The sequence below is a fragment of the Scyliorhinus torazame genome, chromosome 15 (genome assembly GCF_047496885.1).
Source record: "Scyliorhinus torazame isolate Kashiwa2021f chromosome 15, sScyTor2.1, whole genome shotgun sequence".
NCBI classification, from domain to species: domain Eukaryota; kingdom Metazoa; phylum Chordata; class Chondrichthyes; order Carcharhiniformes; family Scyliorhinidae; genus Scyliorhinus; species Scyliorhinus torazame.
This window is the reverse complement of record NC_092721.1, coordinates 77,282,651-77,300,184: the sequence shown is the minus strand read 5'-3', so window position 1 is coordinate 77,300,184 and position 17,534 is coordinate 77,282,651. Positions and strand designations below refer to the sequence as shown.

The window sequence follows — 17,534 nt, the reverse complement described above, 5'->3', positions numbered from 1 at the left end:
GTATATCAAGGGGAAGAGGATAACCAGGGGAAGAGTAGGGCCCATTAGGGTCCAATCTATGCATGGAGCCAGAGAACATTGGTAAGGTGTTAAACAAGTACTTCACATCTATCTTCACTCGGGAGGAGGATGTAGGTACAGAATCCGGGGAGAGGGACTGTGAAGCTCTTGAACAGTTTGAGATCGGGAGTGAGGCTTAAAAGTGGACAAATCCCCAGATCTGGATGAATTGTACCCCAGGATGCTGTGGGAGGCAAGGGAGGAAATTACAGGGGCTCTGATCCAAATTTGTAAATGCTCTCTGGCCACAATGGAGGTGCCAGAGGATTGGAGGACAGTTAATGTGGTTCCATCTTTCAAAAAGGGTGGTATAAATAAACCAGGGATTTACAGACTAGTGTGTCTCAATTCAGTGGTAGGGAAACTATTGGAGGAAATACTGAAGGAGAAAACTAATCTCCACTTGGAGAAGCAAGAGCTGATCAGGAATAGTTAGCATGGCTTTCTCAGAGGGAGGTCATGCCTAACGAACTTGATTGAATTTTTTGAGTAGGCGATCAGTGGCGGGATTCTCGCAGCTTGGGGCCGGGCCGGAGAATCCCCGCGACCGGCGCGAATCGCGCCACGCCGCCGGCACGCAATTCTCCGCAGAGCGCAGAATCGGCGCCAGCATGGTTGGCGCCGCGCGGTCGGGGGCCGCTCTACGCAGCCGGCCAATCGATTCACGGCCCGGGGTGGGCCGAGTGGCCTTCGTAAAAACGGCGAGTCCCGCCGCCGCCGTCCACACCTGCTCGCAGCCAGCGGGAACTCGGCGTTGAAGGTTCGGGGGGCTGCCTGTGGGGGGGGGGGGGGGAGTGGGGGTCCGACCCGAGAGGGGAGCCTCCGATGTGGCCTGGCCCGCGATCGGGGCCCACCGATCGGCGACCGGCTTCTCTGGCCTCCTTTCTTCTGCGCCGGCCCCAATAGTCGTGCGCCATGTTGCGTTGGGGCCGGCGCGTTGAAGGAAGCCACTACGCATGCGCACATTGGCACCAGTGCCACTGCGCATGTGTGCGTTGGCGCCAGTGCCACTGCGCATGCGCGGATGCCGCGGCACCCAGTTCACGCTGGGATCAGCAGCTGGAGCGACGTGAACCTCTCCAATGCCGTGCTGGCCCCCTACAGAGGCCAGAATCGCTGATTCTGAGGCCGTGTTGACGCCGTCGAGAAACGAGACGGTGTTTCCGACGGCGTCAACACTTAGCCTCAGGATCACAGAATCCCACCCCGGATGTGTAGCTGCTGTAGTGCAGTTGATATAGTTTACATGGATTTCAGCAAAGCCTTTGACAAGGTCCCACATGGGAATCTGAAAAAGAAAGTAAAAGCATGGGGGATCCAAGGTAACTTGGCAAGTTGGATCCAAAACTGGCTTAGTGTCAGGATACAGTGGGTAGTGGTAGAAGGCTATTTGTGTGATTGGACGTACACAGGGATCAGTGCTAAGCACTTTATTGTTTGTGCTATATATAACCAATGTAGATGAGAATGTGGGGGGGATGACAGTGAGGAAGTAGGTCTTAGGTTGCAGCAAGATATGGGCAGGTTGGTCAGATGGGTGAGCTGTGGCAGATGGTATTTCACCCTGAAAAGTGTGAGGTGACGCACTTTGGAAGGAATATCAAGACCAGGGAGTAGTTTATGAATGGCAGGACACGAGGAAGCTCAGAGGAACCGAGGGATCTTAGGGTACTTGTCCACAGGTCCCTGAAGGTGGCAAACAGGTTAATAGGGCAGTTACGAAGGCATACACTTGCCTTTATCAGTCATGGCACAAAGTATAAGAGTAGGGAGGTTACGTTGCAGTGGTACAAAACTTTGGTTAGGCCAGAGCTGGAGTACTGTGTGCAGTTCTGGTCGCCTCACTATAGAAAGGATGTGATTGCACTGGAGAGAGTGCAGAGGAGATTCACCAGGATATTGCCCGGGATGGAGCATTTGAGCTATGAAGAGAGGCTGGCTAGGCTCGGGTTGTTTTCTTTAGAGCAGAGAAGGCTGAGGGGTGGACCGGATTGAGGTGTATATAAAACTTTGAGGGTTATGGACAGGGTGGATAGAAAGCAGCTGTCCCCCTTAGTTGAAAGGTCAATAACAAGGGTGCAAAATTTTAAGGTAGTTCAGAGGGGATTGGAGAAACATTTTTTTTACCCATATGGTGGTTGGAGTCTGGAAGGGAGGGTAGTAGAGGCAAGAAACCTCACAACCGTTAAAAAGTATAGGGATAAACACTTGAAACATAATAACATTCAAAGCTATAGGCAAAGTGCTGGAAAGTGAGATTAGTGTAGATTTAGTGTAGTTTTGTTGATGCATACTCGATGGGCCGAAGGGCCTCTTCAGTACTGTATGACTCAATGGCGGGGATTCTCCATTCACCACCGCTGCGATCGGGAATCCCGATCGGGCGGAGAATGGTGCGTTGGCAGAATAAACAATTCTGTTCCATTGCCACTGGCCGCAGCGTGCTTCCCTCCCCAGCAGGAAATACAAATTCATGATAAGCATGCATTTAACGGGCCTGATTCTCCCCCCTCCCATCGTGAAGCTCTCACCCCCACAGCAGGAAATCCACCGGGCGGGCTTTGGTGCTCGGTTGATCAAGCTCAGCCCTGGCGCAGTGAAGTCCGAGGGAGGTCAGGGCACTGATAATATGCCCCTCTACCCCTGCCAGCCTGCAGAGGGAGAGATCCCCAAGGGTCTTGGGTGGGCTCGGGCAGTGCCGTTGAGCCCGGTACCTCCCCTCCCCTGCTCAGGATTGGGTCCCGTGTCTGGTCTGTCCCTTTCAGAGGTCTGGCCTCCTCAGCCTGAACTCCTCTGCCTGACAGCTGAAGAATAGTCCTGGCAGTTCAATGAAGAATCAATGCTGGAACACTTTCCATTTGCTAATGTTCGCTCCATTGCTGCTACAAGTGTCGGAGGCTTTCTTCAAAGTCCACAACACTGGAAAAGGCTCCAATACTTGCAGTAGTCTGTGAGTGAGTTTAGTGATTCAGACACAGCTGCTTGGGGGATTGTGTAATTTTTCTCTTCACGCTTGAATGCATCTTCAGTACCCACTTTGATGCTAACCACAAAGTTTATGAATACTCCTGCTATGATTGACTACTCACCACATCAAAGGAGCCGAGTGGTTTCACTTCCTCTTTTTCACAGCAGAAAACACTTTGCTTCTTTGATGTGGTGTGGTGAGGGGGAGGTCACCCTCATGTGAGCATGGTGTGGTGGGGGTGACCCGTTATTCCCGTGGTGGGAGGGGGAGTATACCCCTCCTTGTCAGCAGGGGGAGCAAATCAGGATTTGTGTTGTAGGGGGGCCTGCCGCCAGACTTTGTGATTGGGGCACCCGCTCAAAATGACAATCCGATACCGGAATTCTGATGGAATCTGGCAAACACATCACCATGCACAAATTTCCATGGTTAATGAGTGAGACCTACAACTGGGTTACCGCTCCAAGTGCGAGCGGAGACCAGTCCCGATTCTCCGTTAGTGGGAGCATACACCGGAACAGACAATCCTGGTGTGTGACTCCCTAACTCCAGGAACAGCCTGTGCTGTCTGCCATCAAACCAGTGGCAACAGAAAGAACTCTGGCCTTCATCAAACCTGCAAACTGCTGGAACCTTGGGACCAGGTCAACTCACTCTATCTGCCTTCTCCCATCGAGGAAATCTCGCTCTGGAATGACAGATCACCCTACAATCAGTCAACCTCCCCTTGAAAGAAACATTCCAGTTGATGTCTGATTCCGGACACATGTAAAACCCCTACTTGTATTTTATTCTGGTCGTGCCCTGAACCCTCTTCTTTTTCCCTGATCTCCCATTTATTGTGAGTATAAAAAGCGTGGATGTTGCAAAACCCCTCTCATGTGTGTGTGAAAATAAAACAACCCTTTCCCTTAGCTTGAGTTTGCTGTGTAAGTTATTACTAGATAATTGGGACATTGCAAATTTAAGGATTGGGGAAAATACCCACCAATTATAAAGGGGCAAATCAGAATAAGAAAAATACCTTTCTGCTTACGGATGGGTGGAGTGGGGAAATCAAGGCAGCTTAAATTGACCCCCCCCCCCCCCATCCTTTACAATATTTTTGGAAAAGGTCTTTAAACTGTTAGTTGTCATCAGGACCGTGGCACTCTTTTAATATCTAATGATGTGGAGATGCCTGCGTTGGACTGGGGTGGACACAGAAAGAAGTCTTACAACACCAGGTTAAAATCCAACAGGTTTGTTTGGAGTCACTGTGTCATCAGTTTTCTTCACCTGAGGCACTCTTGCAGTAAGAATGTATTTTTGTCCAACCTGCTAAATAGGAATTCAATTTGTTGGCAACCAGATAACTGATTTTGACCGTTACAGTACCTTGCATTACTCATTGGAGCTACACATCAGTAATCACAGGCAGGTGTCCTGTCATACAGACAACGCAGAATTCTTCTGGGGGTTTAATGAATGCAGAAACATGTATCACTGATGTTAGTAATTGCTTTAATTCTTTGTCCTCATTTTCCAGATAGATCACATTAAAACACAGCCATTTAACAATAGCAGTTGAGTTATTCCATACAACATATGCTGTTCTCACCAGTTGCCCAGTGTAGCTCTGAGCCCTATGGGGTGACAGGGACTGATAAATGCTGAGCATCTACCCAAGGACCAAGGGGGGCTGGGGAAGTCAGGACCTCAATCAGGCTTCATTCAATTACATTTCACGTCAACAAACCTTGATAGCAAAAATCTCTCCCGAATACTGCTCTGATTAATGATGCTTGATGCCAAATAATGTAATTAGGCAATAATGAGTGGGTGTATATTATGTTGGCTATCAAGACTAGCTGTTGACCTTGGTGACTTCTACTCAAATTAGAAAATAAATAGCCTGAAAGTACAGCTTAATAAGGCTGTGCAAATACCTCATTGCTATTCAGCATTACTTTTTAAAAATTTTGTTGTTAATTAAAATGTTGAGGTCATGTTTTTATTAAGCTGATAGGGACTTAATGGAAAACACTTCACAGAAAATGGACAGTAACGTGACTAAATAATGAAAAGGCAATGAAGTGACTAAATTATTAAGCCAGGATGTGGTTCCTTTTTAGCTATCAAGTTGAGTTCACCTGACATCAGTCGATTCTACATAAATGCAGCGCACACAAAAAAAACTCAACAATATAGAAACGTTTCAAAATATGGAGACAATTCCAAGATATTACTGACAAATACACATTTCTAATTCAGTCACCATAATTTGAATGGTTGATATACTTGAAGGGTTACTTTGAAGCATACATTACTGGTTTGTTAAACAGAATCTGCTTGTGTACACTGCTTCCCACATTTCAAAGGGGAAAAGGGGAAAATAGTGAAATTAAACTCATAGAGTTCGACAGCTACTAAGGCAACATTTGCCAAATACAATATAAGCCCAAATATTTTGCAACACAACTATATATTAATTTAATAAAATACACAATATAGCTCTTAGTACAATTAACAAGTTTGGCTCATATGCACTGATATTGCAATAAATCAATTAAAAAGCTAGATTCAGTGTAAACACTCCGTGATTCTTACATTTGCACATCAATATGTTTTGCTTTGCTAGTACTTAATCGGTATTCCCCTATAACGAGTCATTTTAGTGTCCATCTACAAATATGGAACAGTATTTCTTCATCTGGGACACAATATATTATACCATTGGACAATAATATGGTGACAACATTTTGATGACTAAAATGCAGAGGAGGAATTTAAACAACTGGACACTAAAATGTCACTCTTTGGTAGTACAGCTTAGAGAATAACCAGAATAACCATTTTGTACTTGTTTTGTATTAGGTCTGAGAGCATGGGGCAAATGTTTTTTGTTTAAACAACACATTTTACAGAAATATTTTAAAGTGGGTTTATACAAAATATCTAGATGTGCATCATTTCATAATGATCCAGAATGAAATATCCCATGAGGTGACAATCAATGATGCAATGTTCACTGCAGATAAGCCTAGTTCATAAGGACACCTACATCAGCTGACAATAACTGTACACTCTGAATTTAAAGATTTACAATGGAAAGCTGATACCTGCTTCTTATCAATTCTGCCTCTCATTGTTTCTGTTAAACAATATATTTTTGTCTGCAGAGCTGTATTCACTGGTCAGCTTGACAGCACCTGCATTTTCCACTTTTTCATTCCAAGGAAGGGCATATATTGAGATTGTCAATTCAATTCAGTGAATGAAACATAGACATTTTTCATAACTATTCTGGTGAAAACACAAGTATTTTCTGTATTCTGAGACACAACAAAAACCAATGAGAAGTGCGCACAAGGGCACTTTGAATTCTAACTCACAGACATCAACCAACATCATCTTTCCTGGTATTCTGCCATTGGTGCTTTACCACCTGAAAAATAAAATGCTGCCATGAGGCTTTTGAGTGAGTTGTCCTTTCGAAGAAAGGTAGTCAACTGTCACTAATTACACAGTGTTCACTTTCTCACAGTTGAAGGGTCATTTCCTCGACAATCTTGCAAAAGCTTGTCGATTTCTCGAACTACCTGCTCAGCGTCCACACCTTCCCGGCCTAGCTCCCGGCTAGAAGGTTCGTAGTGGTCCAGGACGGTGTCCACCTCATTGAACTCCCGGCCAACTCTGGAGTGTACATCTGCAAAGACCGTTGCCACTGCTTCAGGTGTAATAAAGTGGCTGTCACGTTGTTTATCAGGTGATGGGTAGTGGGTATCAGATGTCAAATATTGGGCAGTTGACTCTGTTGATGTGTCAGCCATTTTCTGTTTCACCTCAAATGCAACCAGAGGTCGTTTACTTGAGCTGTTACTGCCTGCAATTGAAGTCTTGTCTGGACTGCTTGCAGCTGATGAGACCTCTTGCAAGAGAGGACTTAGAGCACGCTTAGCTTTTAAATAGGGTTTTACATTTGCAACGAGAATGGTGTGCTCTCGTTTGTCCTTCCCAAAAGTACAGAAAGTTTTTTTCCCAGCAGGAGTCGGGTTTTCTTGAGTCTCAGATTCAACTGTGGCCTCTACTGCTGGTACAAAAAGATTCCGGCGATAATCCGAACATTCAGCTTGGTTCGAGACAGGGAACTGAGGCATCCAACACTTGTCGGAATGTCCTAAGACACGGCATTCATCTGTACAGTTGACACAGTCCTCCTTCTCTGCAGAAAAAAACAAGCAAAACCTATTACGCTTAGAAAAACAAATGTTTTAGTCAGTGAAATATTCAAACTAAAGCAGTTTAATCAGCTGCCCTGGGTAACCAAAATCATAGGTTGGCAGCATTGGAACAAGTGTCACCTCAAGCAGTCAGATCTCAAAGGCTAAAATAAGTCGAATGTAAAACAATATTAAATAACAAAGTGACATTTTCTCAGTTGTTACATGTAGCATCTACACTCAACATATACCTCATGCTCAATATGTACATTGGCTGAATAAAGGTCAATTTAAATGCCATGTTATAAATACAATTATTAAAATGTATTAAAATTATCCTCAAAATGAGTGGATGTTTGAGAGTAATTCCCAGATTTAAATTACTTTCCAATATTCTTTCTGCAACTAAAACGCTGAGATGAACAAGTTCTGAAACATATTGGAGACCACATTTTCATTTATTTGCTTATATTAATGTAACATGCTTCATATAAAAAATACCTTATGGATTTACAGGCTGGAAACCATTAAGTGAATTTTTAAAAAGACTAAAGTCAAATTCTAATGAACTGAAACTACTGTCAAAGATTATAGAATCCTAGAATTTATAGTGCAGAAGGGCTGCACATTTGCATCAATGTACCTTCACATTCCAAAACTATTGACATGTGGACATTGACATTGAACCCAGAAGGACCACTGAGGCAAGGAATCAACCTTTAAGAGGATATACCTTAACTTTACTAGACTATGCATTGCTTAATCTGCTCTCCCCTCACACCCACTCTGCAATCTACCTGTGTGTGTATGAACCTTGGGCGGGATTCTCTGATCCTGAGGCTAAGTGTTGACGCCTTCATAAACGCCGTCGTGTTTTACGACTGCGTCAACAGGCCCCCAGGAGCAACGATTCTGAGCCCTACAGAAGGCCAGCACATCACTGGAGCGACCCACGCCACTCCAGCTGCCGATACCGGCGTCAAAAGGGCGCCGCGGGTCTGCGCATGCGCACTGGCTTCCTTCTCTGCGCCGGCCCCGATGCAACATGGCGTAGGGCTGCAGGGGCCGCGCAAGTAAAAGAGGCCCCCAGCCCGAGAGGCCGGCCCGCCGATCAGTAGGCCCCAATCGCGGGCCAGGCCACAGTGGAGGCCCCCCCCCCCATCGGGGTCGGACCCCCCCTCCCCTCCCATCAGGCCGCCCCAGAAGGAATACACGCCGAGGTCCCGCCGGGTAAGACCACACGTGGATGGCACCAGCGGGACTCGGATTTTTTTTTGCGGCCACTCGACCCATCCCGGGCGGAGAATCGCCGGGGGGAGGCCGCCGGCGCCGATTCTCCGCTCACTGAAGTATCAGCGGACAGGCGTCGGGGCGGCCTCGCGCGATTCGCGCCCGGCCCGGCGATTCTCCGACCCGGCGTGGGCTGAGAGAATCCTGCCCTTTGACTTTGTGTGTGTGTGAAAGTTGGAGCATTTTGTTATATTTTTCTTAGACCAGGCATTATGGACGGAGAAAGAGATGGACGGATAACCTCTCCCATTTCTCCTCAGCTCTTATGCGTCCGCAATACTATGTGTTTAGAGAGTGTCTTTTACCATTTCTGAGTTCAGACTTTTAGTAATAGACATGAAACAGACTTTGATAAGTTTACATACGAAAATAATGTTTATTCACACAACACCCCAGAATGTAAATACTCATTTCTTTATGCATAGACAAACATTGGATTCTCGAGGAAGAGGCATGCAGCTGGACCAATAACAATGTCAGAAGCAAATTGTAGTTCAGAATGAATCCTTAAAGGTGTACATGGTGCCTTCTGGATAAGTCCACTCTAGTGGTTCATTAGAGATGAATGGAAGTTGGAAGTTTCTCGATTTCCAAAGTTATGGTAGAATTTCTGTAGAGGTGAGTCTTTGCAGGTGAAAACAAATTTGTCCTCTTTACACTTTCTGGGTTAACTGGTTCCTCTGGTTGGAGAAACTCTCCCTCCTTCTGGTAGTTTCGGGCCTGATATCCCTCTGGTTCTTAAGAGTAAAAGTTGATGGGCAGCACGGTGGCGCAGTGGTTAGCACTGCTGCCTCACGGCGCTGAGGTCCCAGGTTCGATCCCGGCTCTGGGACACTGTGTGGAGTTTGCACATTGTCCCCGTGTTGCGTGGGTTTCGTCCCCTCACCCCAAAGATGGGCAGGTTAGGTGGATTGGCCATGCTAAATTGCCCCTTAATTGGAAAAAATGATTTGGGTACTCCTAAATTTATTTTTAAAAAGAGTAAAAGTTGATCATGTGATCAATATTTCTATTGTCTACCCAGAATGATTTGAAAGTCAAGAGCCATTGCTATACAATGAGAAAATGGATGGGTTATTCATACCTTCTTATGATGAACTAATTTCTGTTTAGTCCTTTGATAAGCTTTGAACTTGGAAGTCTGGACTTGTGTTTTGGGCAAATACCCAATTAATGGTGTGAATTTGCAAGTGACTTTGCATTCAAGGGTGGACATTCCATCCATGGGCTTTTACATTTTAAGAACTTTCTGGGAGCATGTTTCGACATGAGTTAATCCTTCATCTGTCCAGAAATCAAAAAATGTCACCTGGCGCTCAGCAGCATTTTGACTATGTTACAAGTTCCATGTTGACTGAAGTTCATAGCCGTAAAGTTAGGAATATGATATACTTAATGGGCATGGCATAGGTTAACTACCTCTAGTTAGGGGGGTCCCTGTGCTGGGGGGGGGGTTCCTTTAATTAGGGGGTCTCTGTTGGAGGTTCCTTTAGTTCTTGGGTCCCTAGGGGGAGTCTCCCTATTAAGGGGGCCACTGGGGGTGCCTTCCTATTAAGGGGTCCCTGGAGGAGTCTCCCTATCAGGGGGTCCCTAGGGGGTTTCCCGATTAAAGGGGTCACTTGGATGGGTCTCCCGATTTAGGGGGCCTCTTGAACTGGTCTTCCGTCTTGGGGGGTCTGTTAGAGGAAGGATGGGCAGGTTGTGCAATGCGAGGGGGGAGGGTAGTCTTCGGATGGACTTTTGGGGCAACTCCCTAAGCGGGTTACCCCTTTGGCCCACCACAAAGACAACCTTGGTGAGACCTGTTGTGGTTCCAGCCCACGTGATTCTTGGCCCAGGGGACCGGAGAATTACGGAGGGCCAGAGAATAGGATGCCTGACCCGCTAAGTGGATGCAAATGGGTGATTAAGACCTGTTTGTTTAATTTACATCCTCCCATTGGCACGCGAGTGTGAACCCCAATCCTGCTGCCAGCAAGGTGGTCGGAGCATTGCATTTGGTCTGCGCCCGCCAATGCTAGTCATTGATCCCGATTTTTTTGATTCTCCGCTGCATCGGCGACCCCGCTACTGGAGGTGGGTGGCGGAGAATCCAGGCCCAGGATTTTCTCATAAGGGTCATTGTAGCAGTACGATTTAAGTCATCAGTAATTTTTCTATTTTTAACTCAAAGGAGCTTTTCAGAAAAAGGAAAACTTGCATTTTTCACGACCATCTCCAGATGGTTTACAGCCAATTAAATATGTTTCCGATAATGTAGGGAATGCAACAGCCAATTCGCATACAGAAAACCCTAACAAACAGAAATGTGATTTTTGTGAACTTGATTGGGGGATCAATATTGGCAGGACAACTCCCCTGTTTTTATTTAAAAATTGTGTCATGGAATTCTTTACGTCCACCCAAAAAGGCAGGTGGGGGCCTTGGTTTAAGAATACCTCCTGCATTGAATCTTGATTTTGTGGTGAAACCCTGGAATGGGACTTGAACCTGGTACCTTACAACTAAGAGTGCTACCAATTGAGCCACTGCTGGCAGTCTGACCTACTGGAATTGTTGGGGGCTAATGTAGCATTATACCTTGATGCTATTATGACCTACCCTTTTAATACAAATTGATTTGCATTGATATAACACCTTTCATCATATTGGAGCATTCCAAAGTGCTTTACAATCAATGCGGTACTTCCAAAGTGTAGCTACTGCTGGAATGCAGGGAAATGCAGCAATCATTTTGCACACAGCAAGGTTCTAAAAACAGTAATGGGGCACATGATGAGATAAACATACATTAAATAGCTGGTGGAGAAGTCTTCCACTATTTAGTAAATGGAGCATTGTCATAAATATCCCAAGATTCCCTATCTTCACTATCTCTGGTAAAGTACTTTCTTTACGTTGCTTCATGGAAGGTTTGACACTGCCTGCAGTTTTGTGAAGTGAGCTGGGCAGGGCTATTCTTCAGGGCGACTGAGAGCCACCGAGAAGGGCTGGTGGCTCTGCTGGCAGAACAAGCACAGACTCTGCTGCCAAAGGCAGAGACCACCATATTTTCTGGCCCTGAGTGGGTTGCTGATGGCTGATCTTGCCAAACAGCACCCAATCTGCAGGGAATGGAGCATAATCTGGAACGAAAGAAGCAAAGGGTCAATTCCACAGTGGTAAAACGTTCTCAGATTTGTAGAGCCGTACATATTAAATAAGGGATGAGATGATTTATCAATGTCACAGTCCGTACAACAACAACTTGCATTTATATAGTGCCTTTAATGTAGCAACACTTTTCAAGCACGTTTCAAGAAAGTTAGCCGCCAAAACTTAACACTTAGCCAGAGGAGAGATCAGGTTCGATGATCAAAAGCTCGGGGTCCGATAGGTAAATCACTAGGAACATCTCAAAAGAACAGAGTACATCAAATTATGAACATATATTTGTGGCTCGGTGGTGGCCTCCCTCAGCCCAATGTTTGTAGGCTGTAATTTTGATCCAACTCAAGAGACTTGAGTAAAAAACCCATACTGACATTTCAGTGCAGTGCAAAGGGATTGCTCCACTGTCAAGAGATGCATTCTTTGGACAGGTAGAGATGCATTCTTTGGAACGAACTGTTAAAATAAAGTGTAAAAATGCAACTGCACCATTCAAAGAAGACAGACACCTTCCCATTGTCCATACAATATATATAACTCAACCAATGTTGTTATCGTTTGTGGATCTTTGATGCGTGCTACCATGTTTCCTACATTTGAATAGTAAATTCAAAAGTAATTCATTGGGTGTAAAGTGGATTGGCACCTCCTGAGGTGATGAAAGGTGCTGCAACTGCAAACCGCAGGTATCTGCCCAAAATCGAAGTACCAGCCCGGTGCCGATTTGGGCACCATGCTCCGGTCCGCGCTGATAGCGGCATGGAAAACCGGCATTTACATGCATTTAAATGTGATTAGTGGATTGGACACAGTATGCTCCGTCCTTCCACAATGCTCCACTTCTCTCAGGCGGAGGTCTCGCGGGTGTGAATTACCATAAGTATGTACAGACATGGACTGGGCGACATGGCTGCAGATGGGGAGCAGGAGGCTAAAAACGCACTGAAAACCCGTTGAAAATGGGCTTACTGGGGGATTGGTGCCCAGGCCGGGGGCAGTAGCAGATAGTGACTTGGTGCCAAGTACATGGACTTGGGGTGTTCCTCTTGAGATTATGATGGCCTGGCTCAGACCACCATTGCTGCAGTCTGGCTTTTAAATGCACCCCTTTGGTGTTCCTTACAGGCTCCTGGTTGCTCACACTGCTGAGTGCTGTCTGTATCCTTTAAATGCTCAGAAGGCCTCTGGTCATCTGAAAGAGGGCCGTCCCTCTGGGTGCCCTCCTACCCCAGTTGTATCAGGGCCAAGCTCAATCAGGTGTCCAACTGGTGTTGGTACTCTTCAGAAGTGCTGCCTGATTGCAGAAAATCAGGGGATCAGCAGAGATCACCCCAACCAGAGGATACCTGCACCGTGTCCTCTAAAACCCTCTCTAGTTCTCTGCCTCTCTCAGGGCACAGGACTCACCAGTGACTCCACCCCTCCGGATCACCAGCTGTCTCCTGCTGCTGAGGCTGGCAGTGCTAACTGCCTATGTCACCACCTCCCAGGTAGTGTTCTGGAGAGCAGGCTTGAGTCTGTGGCCCACGCTAGAGAAGAGGGTGTCCCCTCCACTCCTCACTGGCATGGAACTGTGGGTCCACCTCGGACTCCCAACCTTGGGGGGCTGGCCTTCTCTGAGCCATCTTGTTGGCTGCAGTGAGTGTATGGTAATTGGAGCGCTTAAAACAGCTCCAGCTGCCAGACTCTTTGGCGCTAACTCCGGCCCCAATGGTTAGATGTTCGCTGGGCCGGGAATTGCTCGGAATTTCCGCCAGCAGAGTGCTGGCCCATTAGCATGTCCTGAATTGCTCCAGAAATAGCACCCCCAACAGGAATGCAAACTGCACGCAATTCAGTCCCGGCCTCAAGACTCTGGGCTCGATCTACTGGCCGCGTCCTGCCGGAACGGAGAGGCCTCCCCTGGTATTCTTGATGGCCATTACGCTACAATGAGCGGGACCCAGTCTTGCATGGCTAAGTGAGTTTAACAACCTATTTAGCTATGCTCGTGTTGAATCTAATGGCCACTTCGTATTGACTGGCCTCGTTGAGGAGACCCTAGCTGGGCACCGTTCAGTACTGGTCTTCACTAATGGGGGCCAAATGGAGCGGTTCCTGGGAGGTCTCCCAGGCGATTGGAGGCTCCTGGCTGGTCGGCCTCCGGGCAGGGTAGCACCTTGGCACTGCTGGTGTCACCTGGGAACCTTGGCACTGCCAGCCAGGTGCCAGGGTACCCAGGTGGCACTGCCAGACTGTAATTTGGCCGGCGCCAGGACTGGGCCTGGGGTTGCCCTGTCCATGTGGGGTGGGGTGCGGGGAGGGGGCTCAATGACCCTCGAATAGGTGAGTTGGGGGCTTGAGAGATTGGGACACCATTTAAAAATCTCTTCCTGCACCGAGTTTCGCTCGCGGGAGCACTAAAAAAAACAAAGTGCCGGGAGATAGCGAGGTCATATTCTTTTTTAGTGAGATCACGCTTAGTCTCCCAAATGGAGAATTTTGTTCAACATTAATCTGTACTAACTTATCAAAATAACAACAATATCAGCAGGGTTTTGCTACAGTGTTGTGGTTGGAAACAGCCTCTCCTGTGCACTTCTGTTTGAATAGATTTGTTTGAAAGTCTTATTTAATTTGCCAAGTGGTGATGCTGAGCAGAGTCCAGATGCTTCGCCACTGGAAGCAAAGTAAAAATCTGGGAGTGATTTATGCCAGGTTCTTTGTGACATGAATTTGGAAATATTTAGCTAGAAAGTGCAGAGGTCTCCTGCTCACTAATCTGCCAGGGAACAGCAGCAGGTGCAGGGTTAGAGGAAGAAAGGGAAGAACGCCACATTTAAAGAATGGACACAATAATGCAATTTGATCGAAATTTGCAGCAGGATGTCTAAAAATTTTCAAACATATTATACACTGTTCTCTCCTGATAACTCGGCTGTACAAGTGGCCTAGCAGGCTCTTTCATTCAAGCAGTTGAGTTCCTTTACTCACAGACCCTTGACATTGTTTCATTTAACTTCCCCTTTAAAAAAAAATTTAGAGTACCCAATTATTTTTTTTCCAATTCAGGGGCAATTTAGTGTGGCCAATCCACCTACCCTGCACATCTTTGGGTTGTGAGGGTGAAACCCACACAGACACAGGGAAAATGTGCAAACTCTACACGGATAGTGACCCAGGACCGGGATTTGAACCCGGGTCCTCAGCGCCGTAGACAGTAATGCTAACCACTGTGCCACCATGCTGCCCTTAACTTCCCCTTCTAACAACGTAAGTACATCTGGTACTTGATGAAAGGCATCTGTTCAAGCACAGATGCCGATTATCCGTGAGTGATAAACGAGCCTCATCGTCTGGGTTGGAGTCACTAGGTTCACTGCTTCCCTCATTAGTACTCGGAAATCTCCACCTCTTAGTAACTTGTGACTCCACTATTCTCCAAAAAGGAAAGAACTTAAAGTTAGATTTTATGATGTTGTAAAAATGTATAAAGAATACATTATATATATGGGGCCCAAAATAGTTTTTCTTCATTCATAGGATGTGAACAGAACAGGACAGTGATGCAACTCCAAGTCAATATGCTGTGCGACTTGGAGGGGAACTTTCAGATGGTGATGTTCCCATGTGCCTGTTGTGTTTACTCTTTAAGGTGGTAGCAATCGCAGGTTTGGAAGCTCCAGCTGAACGATCCTTGGTGAGTTGCTGCAGTGCAGCTTGTGGATCGTACTGACTGCTGTCAGTGTCCATTGATGGAGGAGGGAGTGAATGTTTAAGGTGGTGGATGATCCAAGTTGCAGAAAAATAACAAATATATACATTATATCTATATACATGCATGAATGATGAAAATATTCAATAATAGATGGATATTACTGTACTTGTACTGTAACGATGTGTGAACAGCTGATTGAATTGTCTAAAATAACCAAGGGTTTAATATGTTTTCAAGTGGTGGCTTTGTAATTGGTGTCTATAGTACAGTAGTATAGCGATAATGGATTGGATTGGATGAGTATTCCAAAAGACTGGGCAAATGATCTAGAAATAAAAGTTCAAATCCTGCCAGGTTTGCTGGAGGATTTCTTCTTTCTGTTTTTCCCATTTTACTTCAGGTTGCCACATTGCTGGTTGATTGCCCTTCTCCATTTCCTCCCGGCAGTCACCCATTCCTCTTCCAAACCTGCTGTGTTGGAAGTCGGTCACAACCACATCTTTCCATTTGGCTTTAGAACTTCCTCTTCTCCTTCTTTCTGGCAGTTCCATCGCCATCATTCACCTCACCACATGTCCTGTCTCTCTGGAACAGGTGACTGCACCATTTCAATCTCTTCTCAGCTAATTTCATTAGTGCTCCCACAATCTTTACCTGTCCCTGATGTGCTGGTTCCCGATTTTTGTCCTTTTTTGTTACCTCACACATTCATCTCCCCATCGCATCTGGTTGTTGTTCTTCACATCTTGATGTTGCCCAAGTTTCTGCATACTCTACAAGCCCAGTCTCTCAAAAAGACACACTTACCAGTCACTGGCAGGCAAGACAACAATGTATCAGTGCCAGCCCGGGCCTGGCTAAAAGGGGAGGGTTTGAGACAGAAACGGCACCTGGCTGTAAAACCGTACAGCGCTCCCCATGTTTTAGTTTATGTGCTCACATTATTGAACCTACAACTATTTGACATAAAGGCAAAATGCTACCATGGATATGGCACAGCCGGGTGGATGCCTTTCAGGTTGCATCAATGGTGGTTCATGCCCGACCACTGCGACCCTACGGTCCACCTCCTGGCCACTCCCTGCTACACCGCCCCCTCCCCTCCGGCAGACACCCCCGGCCAGTAGCACAGCTGACAGCAAACTACAGCGATGTTGGACACATTTTGTACCCCCTCTCTCTCCCTCAGCAACCATGGCACCCGGTTCCCAATTTTCAATACCACAAGTGAACTTCCCCATTGGTAATTCTGCCTGGCAGAGACGATGCAGGATTAAGATTGCCAGATCAGGCTCATTAATGATATGTTAACGGCCTTTACTGTACAATGTGCATGCCCTTGCCTGCCTGGGTGCATTCACGCCGCTGTCGAGGCATTGGAGCATGGCATTCTGTTGTGCACCCGGCACGTCCTCGATTTTCAGCCGACGCACGATTCACTGTCCAATTGAGTTTCGTGAGTCTGGCGTCACTGGACGGAGAACCTGCCCCTAACCATTTGTGCTTTAGAGTTAAGACAACTCTTAATGTTACACAACGCATCAACTGATACATATGGCTGAGTGGTGCAAACAAGTTTTCTATTTACTTTCCATTTTCATATTATTGATCCATCTCAGTTGTCATGAATGGAACCATGTAAAACAGTGAGAGGTAGTCATAGGAACCGATGAGACCTTACCATGAATTGCACATGAAAATTCTGCCATGTCAAGGCTCCCTTTCTACATGCACACGGCAGAATAAGAATCTCAAGAAGTAATGGCTTTGGGATCATGTAATCAAATCACCTTTTGCTAAGTTTCTTTAACCTCAGAAACTGTGGGCTCATACTGCTGAACATTTTGGCATGAAATATGAGGCATAAGAGTCAGATTATCTGTGGGGTAGAGAATTTAGCGGGGGTGGGGTATTTGGATCTGCTAGATTTTAGCCCGTGCTGCTTGTGAACAAAACTTCTGGCTGGGGATTACAGGCAAGTCCTCTTTATTGTCTCCCAAAAGTGTTGAGGCATTTCTGGGTTTCTCTCGAAATTGCACCCAACACACCCTTTTGAGGCACAACAGGTGCCATGTTTGCTGGGTGGGCGGCACGGTGGCGCAGTGGTTGGCACTCACGGCGCCGAGGACCAGGGTTCGATCCCGGCCCCGGGTCATTGTCCGTGTAG

At 46.5% G+C, this 17,534-nt stretch overlaps 1 protein-coding gene across 4 annotated transcripts in view; it reads right to left on the bottom strand.

Annotated features, from left to right (window-relative positions):
• Positions 1–4,514: 4,514 nt before the first annotated feature.
• Positions 4,515–17,534, bottom strand: part of pcdh17 (protocadherin 17) — a 202,537-nt gene continuing 189,517 nt past the window's right edge. For 3 of the 4 annotated variants that reach the window (XM_072476312.1, XM_072476310.1, XM_072476311.1), the window contains one exon: positions 4,515–7,232. In XM_072476312.1, the coding sequence (XP_072332413.1) occupies positions 6,541–7,232 (692 nt within the window). In that variant the 3' untranslated portion in view covers positions 4,515–6,540. The remainder of the gene's footprint in view (positions 7,233–17,534) is intronic. The other variant, XR_011935139.1, reaches the window with a different exon arrangement.